Genomic DNA, 14,333 nt, shown 5'->3' with positions numbered 1-14,333 from the left:
TCCATACTAAGTTACCTAAGGAAATAAAAAATTAGAGTAAAGAAATAAGAGTCAAAGTATAATTTTCTTATTTTAAATTGCATTTTCGTATACAAAAATTAGAGATGTAAAAATGGGTTGAAATTCGCAAATCAATTCAGTCCATCACGGGTTTGAATTGAAATTTTTTTACAAATTTCAGTGCAGATTAATTTTTTATGTGGTCCACTTAGAATCCAATTCACTCGAATAGAACCTGTGGTGAGCCGAGTTGATACAAATTAAGGGTCATATAAGTGTTTTTTTATTATGTTAGATTTTGCATTTGGATCACGCTAACTTGTTCTTTTAGTCAAGCCAACATATTGGTAATTTGTATTTTTGTGATTTTAGTTTACATTTGGAGTTTAACATCCTTATGGATTGTATTATTATGTTGAGTTTTCCATTTGGTCAAGTTAGGTTGTTTTTTTAGCCAACATATTGGTTATTTGTATTTTTGTGATTTTAGTTTGTATTTGGAGTTTAACATCCTTTTGAGATTATATTAAAGCTTATTTATATTTTAATCAGAATTATAATTTAATTTTTTTTACACATAAAAAAAATTCTTTTAATTAAGTAAATTTACTTATTTAACCAACTAATGAGTTGAACCAAATTTAAATTTTGTTGACCCACAGGTAAGTGAACCAAATTAGATTAATTTACTGATTAAACAATATATAATCAATGAATCGAACGAAACCATGCCAGATTATTTGACAATTCTAACAAAATCTCATAGCAAACTGACATCAGCACAATTTCGACCAATAATGAAGAAACGTGTGTCGCAATAAACCGTATAAATTTGTCATAAAACTTGGTATTTATTTACATATTTTTGGAAAAGTATGTGTTATGGTGTGATCTAAAGGTGAGTGTAATTAATGAAACAATAGTTGATATTTTGGGTGTTGAAAAGTGACGTGAATATAGCATTTAAATCAATCCCGTCTGAAGAGTAATTAGAATGGTGAGTGAAGAACTTCAGAAACAAGTTATGAAAAGGAAAGCTCGTATATCTCATCTCATCCCAAACAACACCATTTTCTCTTCTCTTCTCTTCTCTTCTCAACACTCCATTATTCTATTCTCTGTCTCCATGCATGTGTCTCTCTTCCCTTTGTTTTGTTACACATGAAAACCCTCACACTCTTTTCCCTTTTTGTTGGCTACGAACCATTACCTAGTAACGGTCACATAGCAAAATCAATGGTATTAATGATTTTGGTGACCTTCCTCATTTTCCACTATCTCGGATCTCCATTTTTAACACCAAAAGGAACAAGAAATCACACACTTTCATTCATGGATGGCGGCAAAATAAATATACATACATGTAAAGGGAAGATAAGACAAAAGGGTGACATAAAGGTGTTATTTTTATTTTATTTGATGGGCTTCAAACAAAGTAAAGTGAGATGCCCTTTCCCAACAACATGCTCCTCTTCCGCATCCATTGATGCCATCTTCCACTTTTTTTTTTCAATTTTTATTTTGGTGGGCCATGTGTGACTCCTTACTGGGCCCACACACTCTTTTTCTTCCTAGGTTATCCTCTCCTCTCTTCTCCTCGCCCATTCACACCTCACCACAAATGCTCAAAGTCACCAAAACATGAAAAAGCATACCCAACTCAATCTCGCCTTAATCCTCCAGATTTGAAAGCACAAAGCTCCCTAGATATTACACCGTTAGCTTTATTCAGTAGATGTATCCAGAAGAGTCTATGTCTAACTTCAAAGTTCGGATTTTAATGAGTCCAATAATACGAATCCATTTATATAACTCAGAAGTCTTACACTAATCAAAGATAAAATTAAAATTAATTTATAGGATATATAAGTGAATATAATCTCATCTTATAAATGAGTTGTAGGATTAAGTTAGATGTAAAGTTTACAGTCATGAGTTAAAGTTTATTAGTTAAAGTTTATTATGACATTTTACCAACTATTTTGTTTCTTTCCAACCATTCATTGATGTCTAGTCCTGTATTTGAGATGTATATGTCTTTCTATAAAGAGGTGTGTTGAAAATTTCATATTGATTAGAAATAAGATTAATTTATAATATATTTATATATATAAGTGAATGTTGAAAGTTTTATATCGATTAGAGATAAGACAATTTCATAATATAAATAAAAGTGCAAACTTCACTTTACAAATTGATTTTCTTTGATTTTGAGAGGTTAATTAAATTTAAAATTTACTTTTTAAGATAATATTAGAGCTAGTGTTCAATCATTCAACAATATACGACAAGATTTTGATACGACAAGATTTTGAGATTATTTTGAAGTAAAAATTTGAGTGAAGGTGATTTATGAGAAGATGACATCTCTGTGGGCAACTTGTATTGCATTGGTAAAAGGTAGTGCTACCTACCTTTTCTCCTGCGGCTGCCTAAACAAAGTGCGTCAAAATTTTCAAACTGCCTTATCCCTTTTAAGTGTTTAACATGACTCGTACCTAAAATTGTGGATCATTGGCATCGTGCCACTGCACTTTCAACAATATACCCGAGTACTTCCATGCATGCTCCTACAGACTCTTCTTCCCTGTTTTCTTTTTAAAAATTAACTTTTTCAGAAACTTAGACCACTTCATTTTACAAAAGCCGAAACCCTAGCTAGGTTAAACACGTGTTAACCAACTTTCTCATCAATTAGATCCAGTGTGTTTCTCACTTTGTCCTACTTATAGTAAACACATACATTAACTATGTTCAGTACTACATTTGGTTCGGTGGTGCCCAGCAATAAAAGATTGGGATGTTTCTTTTCATCAGTTAAGTATCACTTTTTTTTTTTTCTATTTCAAGTTTTTTAATGTTCTACAAAGAGTGATGATGACTCACTGTATGTCTAATTGTCGTTAATCTGACAAATTTTCGCACAGTGTATGATATTGATTAGTATAATAACGTGTCTAAAATGTAGAATATATAATTATTGTATCGGTCTATCAAGTTAGGTGAGTGTTGGGAAAAATGTCTGCCATCAGTGTGTTATTTACTTCTTCTTTTTTCTTCTCAAATATTTAAAGAGGATGCTAAACCAAAACGATTAATTCTAATTAATAAAAAATATATTTTTTAAAGTTTTGTAAGCTTTATTTTTTATTGAATAAATTTGACGGGTGGTAGTTTGGAATAATTTCAGTTGATAATAAAATATATGTTTATGGTCTCCTTCACCTTGATACTTATGATTTCATGGATCCACTAAACCAGCACGATAAAAATTGATTGTCCAAATCATATACCTAGACTCTTCTAGAGACAATTTGGAGCAAAAATAAGATAACCCCAAACTAACGCTTTCTACGTCATTGAGAAAAGCATGGTCCAATGAACAATAATTAATTAATATCTAACTATCTATGCCTATCTGTCCATCAAAATAATATCTAAAAACATCTGTAAAATGAAAAATATCTTCCTAGATATTAACCAGAAATAACTAGATTGTTATAGATATTTGTCTCTCATAATATACAGGGTTCTTTTGTCAATTAGCTTGATTCAATTTTTATTTTAATTAAACTAAAAATAAATAAATTAACATTTCAGTTTAAATATATTTTTTTGTAACTTTTTCTATTGTGAAATTTTTAGAAAAAATTGAAAAATGTTAATTATTTTACAATGATTTTTTTTATAGTTATCATTATATACTATGGTTTTTTTTATAGTTATCGTTATATTCATAATTTCAACGTTTTATTATTAAATGTATAATATAAAGTTGCTATCAAGAGATAAATATATAACTATACAATAAAATAACCTTTAAAATAAATTTAATTTCATGAGATTTAATATTGGATTTGACTTCACTTCGTTTTAAAATAGATTGTTGCAATTGGAGGACCATTAATTTGGTCAAATATACCTCCATGCTTATAATAAAATGTCATAATTGTTTTTTTTTTCAAGTAGCTTTATAACTAATAATTTTAGTTTTTTAGGGCATTTATGAGTTATACAAAGTCATAAACTTAATACTTAGTTTTAGGTTTTATACGATTTCTCAGAAATTGTGCTTGTATAATATAAAATTTAAAGCTTTAGATCATGAAAATAAAAAATAGAAAATACCTATTTTTATCTTAGAAACATATATTGTTATCGACAATTAAATAAAAAATTTAGAGAATGAAATTTAAAAATAATATAATAAAAAATCAAAATAATAACCCCGATTTACAAACGTAATGAAGATATCTTAATTGTTCTCCGCTGCATGATCCTCTCTTCTAATTAATATTATTTTAATTAAAATAGTTAATATAAGAGATTTTATGATTTTTTTTAATTAAAATAACAAAACGTCATTTTTAGTTTTGATTTTATAAATATAAATAAAGTAAAACAGATTTTTTTAAATGTTAAGATTAAAACATTTATAAGATTTTTAAGGACCATATAACACTTCACAATATTTTAGATTTATTGAAATATTTTAGGATTAATTAGAATTGGGTGTGCAAACGGTTTGTCCGCTGAAGTTCACTATCTGAAAATAAATATGAAACATTTTTTAAATCTCACAATAAAGCATGTACATTTTAGATATTTTCAACACCCCATGAAAGTCTAGGAGAAAACAATGGGGTGCAAAAGGTAATTAATCAAGAAAATTTATGGAAAGTACTAAAACACAAACGGTGTTCAAGAAAGTACACAAAGCAGGCCACCCTATCCACCCTATCGCCTGTTGGGCCCTTTCCGTTGGTTAAATCCCCTTTCAGCGGCCCTATTATATTACTATATTTTTCTTAAAAAAATCACATAAACAAATAATGGATATTGAAAATTTTAGAAAAAAATATCAACCAAACTATGTTATCCATCGGTATGAATATATGAGTTAACTTTTATCATTTAATTATTGTTAAAACTCCTTCTACAAACTTACATGTTCAGGAAAAATCAAACCTCATCAAGTGAAATTCTTTGTTCATATGAAAATTGAACTGTGGATACTTATATCTGTCCTGTCTCATGAAAGTAAAATTATAATTTAAAGAAAAATAGAAAAAAAAAATAAAGGAGATACGTGAAGCAACTAATAGAAAGTAAAGTTTTTTTTTTCATATAATTTTATAAAATTGAACTAGGTTAAAGTTCACTTTATATTCTTTTCCTGCAGGTTTGAAATATATTTTTCAAGAAACATTGGATGTCCAGATATGGATTTCGAAGAATTTGGTCTATAATGTTCTGTTTTTGCCCTTAAAACTAGAGAAAAAATTTTATTGTGAAAGAATTTGTCAGTTCCAGTCAAGTTGGCTTGCAACGTTATGATCAATGCACTTCACTGTTTAACTGATCGTGATTGAAACTTACAATAATTATGAGTGCTGACTCACGTGATTAACACCTTAGACAATGATGTTGTCTCAACCAAAAGATTCAAGTTATAGCTATGGTGTCTCGTGTAGATTTTACTGATGGGTACTGACATTTAATTTCAAGAGTTTGTGTCGGTTAAGTTCCTGATATTTCAATGGGGATAGTGACTTCACTTTGGTTTCACCTATTGTTGCTTCTTGCAATGATTGAGAATTTGTTGACTAATTTAATTATAAACACCTAACGACAAAGAAAATAAGAAGGAAAATAGAAAACAAAAATTGTTCTATAATCTGCATTACAGGTTTTTGAAAAAACTCGATTTCATATGAAAACACACATAGGTTAAATGACTGGCCTCTTTTTATGGCTAAATATATGACAAATGGCAAATGCTAAGGAAAGAAAGGGTATAAAAGAATACTTTAAATATTAATCATAATATGTATAAATAAATATACATATAATACTCATCTTTTTCTCCCAAAAGCAAAAGAAGCGAAGTCGCTGCTGGCATATCCTAAAGCCAAATAATTCCAATTTTCAACTAAATCTTTTTCAATTCGTTTTAGAAGAAATCAAACCAACTGAACTTATAAACTTATGCTGCTGCTTCTTATGGTGATGATAATCATCTCAATCAGCTATTTGATTCCAATTTCTGCGGGATCAGTACCAGGCTTTGCACCAAGAGCAAAAAATTCAGTAATAACTTCTAAAGGCATGCCTTTTGTTTCAGGAACTTTCAGGTAGACAAATGTCCATGAAATGATGCAGCCAAGGACAAATAACCCAAAGACACCAGGGAGACCCAGAAGCTGGAGCAAGGTGGGGAATACTAAGGTCACAATCAAGGTACAAGCCCAGAATGTAAGAGAAGTCAGGGAAATGCAGATTCCACGAACACTTGTTGGGAAGATTTCAGCACATATGATGTTTGGTATAACGCCAAAGCCCATGCAGAAGACGCTTTCATAAACCACAACACTGATACAAGTGATTGCAGCATTGATCACAGAATTTACCTCAAAGAACTGCTTGATTATTAGTGCCAGGAGGCAAACTATCAAAATGGGTATTGTGTACAGCATGATTGACCTGCCATGAGAAAAATACATAAAGTTATTGTCACCATTTTTTTCTGCATTTCAGTTCATCTTTTGTTTTATGAGATAGATACTTATGCATAGACAAGTTCATGAGAGAATTGAACAATGTAGCAAAAAGAAGAATGCAGCGATTGTGACTGTAGAAATTGAACAATATTGCTGTGATTACAATGCTGTAATATGGCTACGGAAACACCTGAAACAGAGACAATATCAACATGAAACTTAAGCCAAGTCATAGATTAAACATACCTCCTGCCAGAAATATCCATGAGTCTTATTGCAAGAGCTATACAAGGAAGCATACAGAATGTGGTAATGATAGTTACAAGAAAAGAAGCAGATGCTGAACTAAGGCCCAAATTTGATAAAAGAGTTCCTATTTCTGCCTGCTCAAGAATCTGGGGAGCATAGTACAGAAACCCATTTATGCCAGCAGCCTGCAATGCATATTATATTTTCAGAATCACAAAAGAAGCCAAGGTGTATGTGCAGGTTTTCATACTAAATATCATCACTTCAACTAATTTGAAATTGCTAGGAAAATAACTCCTAGAAGCATTATGTACTTGCCATATAGCCATGAATTTTTGTCAAAATTGTTAGAAAGATGAGATGAGGAAAAGGAATGGAGAGAATGCTAATAGTGCAAACAACTAAAGTCTTGCTTAGTTTGAGAAAACGTTTTCTATTTCTATTTCCTGCTTTCAATATTATTTAGCAAAAGATTCAATAGTGAATTCATTTTGTTTATGTTTTCAAAAAGATTTGCAACACAAAATGATAGCAGGAAACTTTTTCTTAAGCTGAACTACTCCTAAGATCCTCAAGACATTATTGTGCAGACCAACTTCAAAGTAAGTGGATTTTGTATGTTAAACGACACAATATAGTCAAGTAAAGTAATACCACCACATCTCTAACTTATTTTACCTGTTGAAGAATTTGAAGTCCTATGCCAACAACTAATGCACGCTTGACTCCTGGTTCTAGCAGAGCTTTCCATTTTGAGCCTGTTGCCGCAACTTCTGGCAGATGCAACAAATCATGAGTTCCTAGAACTGACTGACTAACAAGAGCAGCAGCCTGATACGCTTCACCGCCATCTATTGGTATGTCATAGCCAGAAGTTGAAACAAATGATGAAGCATGCTGAGAGTGAGACACTGCACCAGGTTCTGCATGCAAATAAACCCTTTGGAGCCCTTCTCTTTTCCCACCCCCAGCACCATCAGCTGATTTATAAACCAATTGCCAACCTCCACCAATGTTTGTATTTTTAGGAGTTTCAACCGTGTTCCCATGAGCTAAACTACTGTTACTTCTCAGGCTGCTATTGCTCCTCATACCCAACATGTCCTTGGATCCATGAGCCCTTTCACCACCACCCCCTTGAAATGACATTAGTGGCGCATGCAGGTTGTCATTGGTACCAAAGGGAGAATCTGGATCTCCCATGCTAAAGATACTGTTGGCATTATGAATCAGCATGCTGCGTGAACCTCCACCCTCAGGGAGAGTACTCTCATGCAAACTTCCGAAGAGATTCACAATAGGATCCTTAAGACCAGTACTAGAGAGACCCCCAAAGCTTCCTTGCTGAGACAACATACTACGTGATATCAAGCTACCCTGTCCATTCACTGGTTGAGCAACCATTGTAACCCCTTCATTGGGACCATATAACTTTATATAATCTTTCCCTGCTTCCTGGTTAACAAGAATCTCACTAGCTGGGGCAACTACATACTCTTCTATGGAAGTGGCTTCACCCCCAGGGCTAAGACCCTCAGCCAGCAACGCCAATTCCCCTACACACCAAAGTTAAGTCCTAATCGATACAAAAAAAGAGGATGATTCAGTTCAGAAAAGAAAAAACTAATGCTAAAAGTTCAGTGTCACCTGAAACATCATCAGTGCCGCGAAGCCTTTTCAGAACTTTTTCAGCCTCAAGTAGCCGGCCTTTGCTCACAAGCCATCTTGGAGACTCGGGCAGGTAAAAGACAGTGAGTAAAAAGTAGGCAACAGCAGGAATTGAAATAACTCCAAGCATGAGTCTCCAACTTGGTGAGTCGGTCAAGGACATTGAGAACACCATAATGTAAGCCAAAAACATTCCACCAGAACAAGCAAACTGAGTAAAAGTGTTCAATTGGCCTCTGATATCGGCCGGTGCTACCTCAGATATGTACAGAGGATTAAGAGTAACAGCCAGAGCAATGGCCACCCCATCCACTATCCTCGCTACCAGAATAACAGTAACATTAGGAGCGAAAAACATTACCAGACCACTCAGGAAATACATTATAGAAGAGGTTATCAGCATAGGACGTCTTCCAACCATATCGGACACTGCCCCAGAGAATATTGTCACAATGGTTCCGGTTATAAACGACATGGACACAATTAGCCCTTCAATTGTCGCATCCACAACGAACTCCTTCTTGATGTAGGTCATACCAGCTGCAAAAGAGTACCAACATGTTTGTTCAATTTAAGTAATGAGATCTAACACACCCTTTCACAATTCCTCTTTCAGTATTTCAAAATTAGGGTAATCATTTTTAGCTCCATGCTCCCAAATCATAACACTAGGATAAAAACATTATTATCATAATCCATACATGGCATTGAGACTTTCAGCAAAAAACGCACATGCACTACTGAAAAATCACTATACACAACACAATCAGAGAGAAAGAAGAAATGCATAAAATATAGAGTGAAATACACACCTGCAACAGTTGAATTATCCCATCCCATCAGAAGATTCCCAAGTGTGGCCGCAAGTGCAACAATCACAACTTCCATCATTTTTAATCTCCTTGTCTGAGAAAACAAAAAATCGAAAATCCAAACTCAAACACTTGAACTCAAACTGAAAGCTTTGTAGTCACTTTTTTCAGATCTTCATTCAGAATGTGAAAATTCAGTGGTGATTGACACCGAGTGTTTTAAATAGCGGAGTTCAAAGAATGGGACTGCACACGTTGGACAGTTGGTTTTGGATGAGTACCGTTTCCATCAACCTGTCGGGAACAGCATATCTAATCTAACTAAGACTTAGCTGTACGAGGGAACCACTATTTTTATTGTTATACATATTCTTCCATTTTTCCTCATGATGCGCTTTGTTACCAAAATAACTAATATTTTATGAATTTTAAAATAATACTGTTCGTGTATCTCAAAAAAAAAAATCATTATTAATGATTTAAAAAATGTTATTTGATAATAGAAACATACATTTATAATATCTAACAGAGATAAACAAGAAACAAGAAACAAATATTTGCAATATCTTAAAAGACACGATCAACTATGAATTATTAATTATAAAGTCAAATAGAATGAAGAAACCAAAATTTTATATTATTCAACTTTGTGACAGGCACATTGGATCTTCTGCCATTGATGCACTATGGAGTAGCCACGATTGCATCTTCCACAACCCTAATTTGCATTTTAACTTATATATTTGTATCTCAAATATTATATTAGTCTTCTAATACACTTATATCATCTTTCTCATGTTTCAGATCCAAAATTAAGACTGTGTTTAGTTGAATAGAAAAATATTAAACAGAGTGGAAATAAAGAAAAAATAAGAGAAAAAAAATTGAATATATTTCTGTTTTAAAAGATGATATACCAGTCACTTATGAATTATTCATTGCTTCTCCCCCACGTTTTTGTAACGATTCATTATCGTGATGATTTGATGTGTTTTTGTTTAAATTATTAATTACGTGGTCATTTTGATTAAATTATTAATTATATGGCCGGTGAATTAAAGGATTTTATCTGGATTGTTTTTTCATTTTCTGAAAAAGACAGTTAACAAATGGAAGATACGTTGAAAGTTGAAAATTGATGAATCTGTTCAAACGGTAATATTAGCCAACCACGCGTCTCACAATTATATAAGAAAAATCAGCTAACTGTATAATCTGACAGAAATTTAGAAAATTTCAAAAGTAAGAAAAGAAAAAAAAACAGAACAGTGTGGATTTTGTTTTGTTTCCCGTTGAAGCATTATTTAAATGTCACGATAAGCACGTTTGGGATACGTATGGATCTTTATTTCCCGTTTGGCACTACATTTTTTTTTATTTAGTTGTTTTAGTCAAATTCTCAATCTGTCATAACTAAGTTGGAGTTTCAAACCCAACATTTCATTAAATTTAAGCAAAAAATTATATTTAGATTTTTTTAATCAGATAAAAAAATATTAAAATATGCTTGTTAATTATAACTTTCCTGCCTAAAAATTACTTTTGATAAAAAAAAAAAAGAAAAATAAATTGTTGGTCACGTAACCAATTTCTAGTCAATGCGTCACATTTCAGATGACTTGGATAATGTGGCTACCTTAAGACAAATAGATTTACTTTGATTCTTAGTTTTGAAAATTCAATTTAATCCTTTGAAAAAATTGAATTTAAGTTATAATAAGATTTAAAATTTGCTGTCTAGTTCTAATAAGCGTTTTATTTTTAATATAATATAATATATTAAGTGGTACAAACACAAAATAGTATGAACATGAATAATTTTAGACTTAACTAATAATCTAGTTTTTATTTTTGGTGGCATTTGATTATCTTTATATCTTATATTTTTTTATTCAATTGAGCCATATTAAAAGAAAACTTTATTGAGTCATTATTTAAAAAAAAAATTAATTGAGATATTTATGTTAAATTAATATTATAGTAGTTTGGAAGTGTTATATATTAAAATCTGAATTCATCGTGTTTCAAAATCTGGATCATCAGATATTATGAGTCAAAATGAGATAATTTCAAAAAAGATAACCCATAGTAAACTCAAATTTTCACAACAAACTTAGATTTTCACACGTGCAAACTTAGATTTTAACACAATTCAAATATAAACTTTAATATTAGATTTTGACACACACTTTCAAACAATCACATTAAATTTTTGTAAGTAAGAAATTAATTAAGTATAAATAAATAAATATAAAAATCAAAACAACAAAAGTCAAACTACAAATTAAACCAAAATAATACCTTATTTATAAATAGATAGTTAAGCAATATAACATTTAAATTATAAAAGATTTTTTAACTATATTTTAAACTACTGAAATAATTCATAACTATGTGTTAATACAGTTAAGGCCTTTCTTTCTCAAAATGTTAAAATCAAATTTAGTTGCTAAAACATTATTTGAACAATAGTTTACAAATCATCTCTCTGTATTTAACATTATTATTAAAGAAAACAGTCCTGACCAAAAATAAAAATAACTACTCAAACATGATAAACTAAATATGATATATTTTACCACTTTGAGGCCACGCTTGTGTTTGAAGCATTTGACCAAGAAATCAAAGAACATGAATTGATTAATCTGTCAAGGAAGGTTATTCAAGGATTTGTGGGAATATATGTTTTTTATTTTTTTTCCTATATGAAAATATTATAACCATAATTCATATATGAAAATTATATATATATATATATATATATATATATATATATAAAACCCATCAGAGAATGTATCTATTTGAAAAGATAAATTCAATAAACAATTTTTTACTTTAATTCTAAAGTGTTCTTACCAAATTTGATTGAGATAAACCAGACTCTAGACTCTCAAGAGGAACTGAGTTTGTTTTTTAATGAGAAAGTTCCAAATTTTGAAGAGAAACAAAAATCCTGTAAAAGACTTTTCAAATAATTTATAAGAATGTGGGGTATGGTGATGAATGAGATAATTGGGTGATCCTCTTTATAGTTGAATGGTGTATTTATAGATTTATTGGATATTTGTATAAACCCATATATAAACATGTTAAATAAATTTTGTTACTTAAAATTTTATATTATAAGATATTATTGATATATTTTCAAAATATTAAATAATTAATTATTATGTCATAATATATTATTTATAACTTCAAAATATTAAACAGTTAATTATATATTATAAAATATTATTTATAAATATCTTAAAAATATTTCAGTACACTTAATATTTAAGCCTTTGTTTGTTTGTGGTTTGTATTGTTAATGTAGATTAGAGACGGATTTGAAAAAAAAAAATATATCCCCGTTTAATGATTTAAACAGAAAAGAGAAGTTGGATTCGTGAATTTTTTTACCAAAATCCATCCTCTCAAATATTTGAAAGTTTTGAGCATATATTAACTATTTTACTTTCATACCCTTTATATATATAATTATTATCATAATATACTATAAATAATTTATTTACTTTTATTTTTTTATTATATATAGTAATAATTAACAATATATATAATAATTAATAACCTATTTATTAATAAATAATAATACATATTATAATTAATATATATCTATTAATATTATATTTATTAATATATATATATATATGAATAATTATTAATATAATACATGCATAATAATAATATTTATTATTAATTATATATATATAATAATTAAAATATTATTAAAAATATAATGCTTAATAATGTATAAAATAATAATTATTATTATTAATAGTATATGTATGTAATAATTAAAATTTATATATATATATATATATATATTTGTATTTTAAATTGTAATTATTTATTTTAAAAATTTATTTATCTTTTTATAAATTTTTTAAATTCATATTATTATTTTTTATCACATCAAATTACAAAATTATTCTATTTTTTCATCAAGGGTATTTTAGTAAATTTCAAATTCTATCTATTTTCACAATTTATTTTATCTATCACATCTATCAAATATTTCACTAATTTTCATAAAATTTATCTCTAAATTCACTCACTTTATTCCCTAAATCCACTCAAAAAAATACACATCCATTCATTCAAATCCATACAAATTCATTTTCACACTCTTCTTCGAATCTATCCACACAAAGGAACATAGCCTAAGAGTTGAAGTGAAGAGCTTTAGAGTATGTTTCTTTGGTAAAATGAGTTTGAGGGAGAGTGTGAAGATGAATTTATATGGATTTGAGTGGATGAATATGTATGTTTTTTTAGTGGATTTAGAGGATAAAGTGAATGGATTTGGAAATGAATTTTATGAAAGTTAGTGAATAATTTAAGTGATGTAATAAATTAAAAAGATAAATATAATAGATACAATTTAAAATTACTTAATTAACCTTATGATAAAAAATAAAATTAAATAACTTTTAAATAAGTTAAAAATATTAAAATTTAATGATATTTTAATTATTATTTATATATATTATTAATAATTATTATCATTATATATTATATATTATTATTATATATAATTATTATATTATACATATTTTTATTATTATATACATTATTAATAATATATATATATATATATAATAAAATAATAATGTATAACTAATGATAATAATATATATAATATATGTAACGAGAGAAGGTTATAAAAGTAAAAACAATGTAAATCTTTTCAAATCTCTGCATAGTTGAAGGGATGAAATTTGATATTTATCCTCTAAATTTATTTCTATTTTTCCCTTTAAATAATGTTAAAGGAACATAAAATTTGTTTTTGATCCATCTTCGTAAATTCACTTATGGTTGTTATCCATTCAAGTGAAAAGAGAGCTGATCTTTTAAAATATTTTTAAGCAAAAAATTAGAATAAAAGTTTGAATTTGAAAATGGACAAAGTAATTTGACCTAATAATATTATTCGAATATATTTGAAATTAGAACATTGATATCATATTGAAAACAAGAATTTAAAAGTTTAAGTAATTAAAGATATCTCCCGTTACCATTAAAATAAAGAATTTGATCTTCTATGTTGGAAAACCGCAAAAATCTAATTTGATCTTTAAAAGAAAAAAAAAAAAAAAAGGCA

At 29.0% G+C, this 14,333-nt stretch overlaps 1 protein-coding gene across 1 annotated transcript; it reads right to left on the bottom strand.

The window, feature by feature from the left end:
* Window positions 1–5,796: 5,796 nt before the first annotated feature.
* LOC114173746 (monosaccharide-sensing protein 2-like) lies at window positions 5,797–9,568 on the bottom strand. The gene is made up of 5 exons (XM_028058328.1): window positions 9,230–9,568; window positions 8,397–8,957; window positions 7,428–8,305; window positions 6,747–6,934; window positions 5,797–6,483 (listed from the first exon to the last, which is right to left on the bottom strand). Exons 1-5 carry the CDS (start codon window positions 9,306–9,308, stop codon window positions 6,030–6,032), a joined length of 2,160 nt encoding a protein of 719 aa, XP_027914129.1. The 5' UTR covers window positions 9,309–9,568; the 3' UTR covers window positions 5,797–6,029.
* Between the last annotated feature and the right edge of the window lie 4,765 nt (window positions 9,569–14,333).

Source organism: Vigna unguiculata, chromosome 2 (genome assembly GCF_004118075.2).
Source record: "Vigna unguiculata cultivar IT97K-499-35 chromosome 2, ASM411807v1, whole genome shotgun sequence".
NCBI lineage: Eukaryota > Viridiplantae > Streptophyta > Magnoliopsida > Fabales > Fabaceae > Vigna > Vigna unguiculata.
The sequence above is the reverse complement of the archived record's forward strand: the minus strand, read 5'-3'. Positions and strand labels throughout refer to the sequence as shown.

Coding starts and splice junctions, on each gene's coding strand:
- LOC114173746 (XM_028058328.1), bottom strand. CDS start 9,308: ATGATGGAAGTTGTGATTGTTGCACTTGCGGCCACACTTGGGAATCTT. Junction 8,306..8,396: donor CGGCACTGATGATGTTTCAG/GTGACACTGAAC, acceptor TTTGGTGTGTAG/GGGAATTGGCGTTGCTGGCT. Junction 6,484..6,746: donor ATGGATATTTCTGGCAGGAG/GTATGTTTAATC, acceptor TTCTCATGGCAG/GTCAATCATGCTGTACACAA.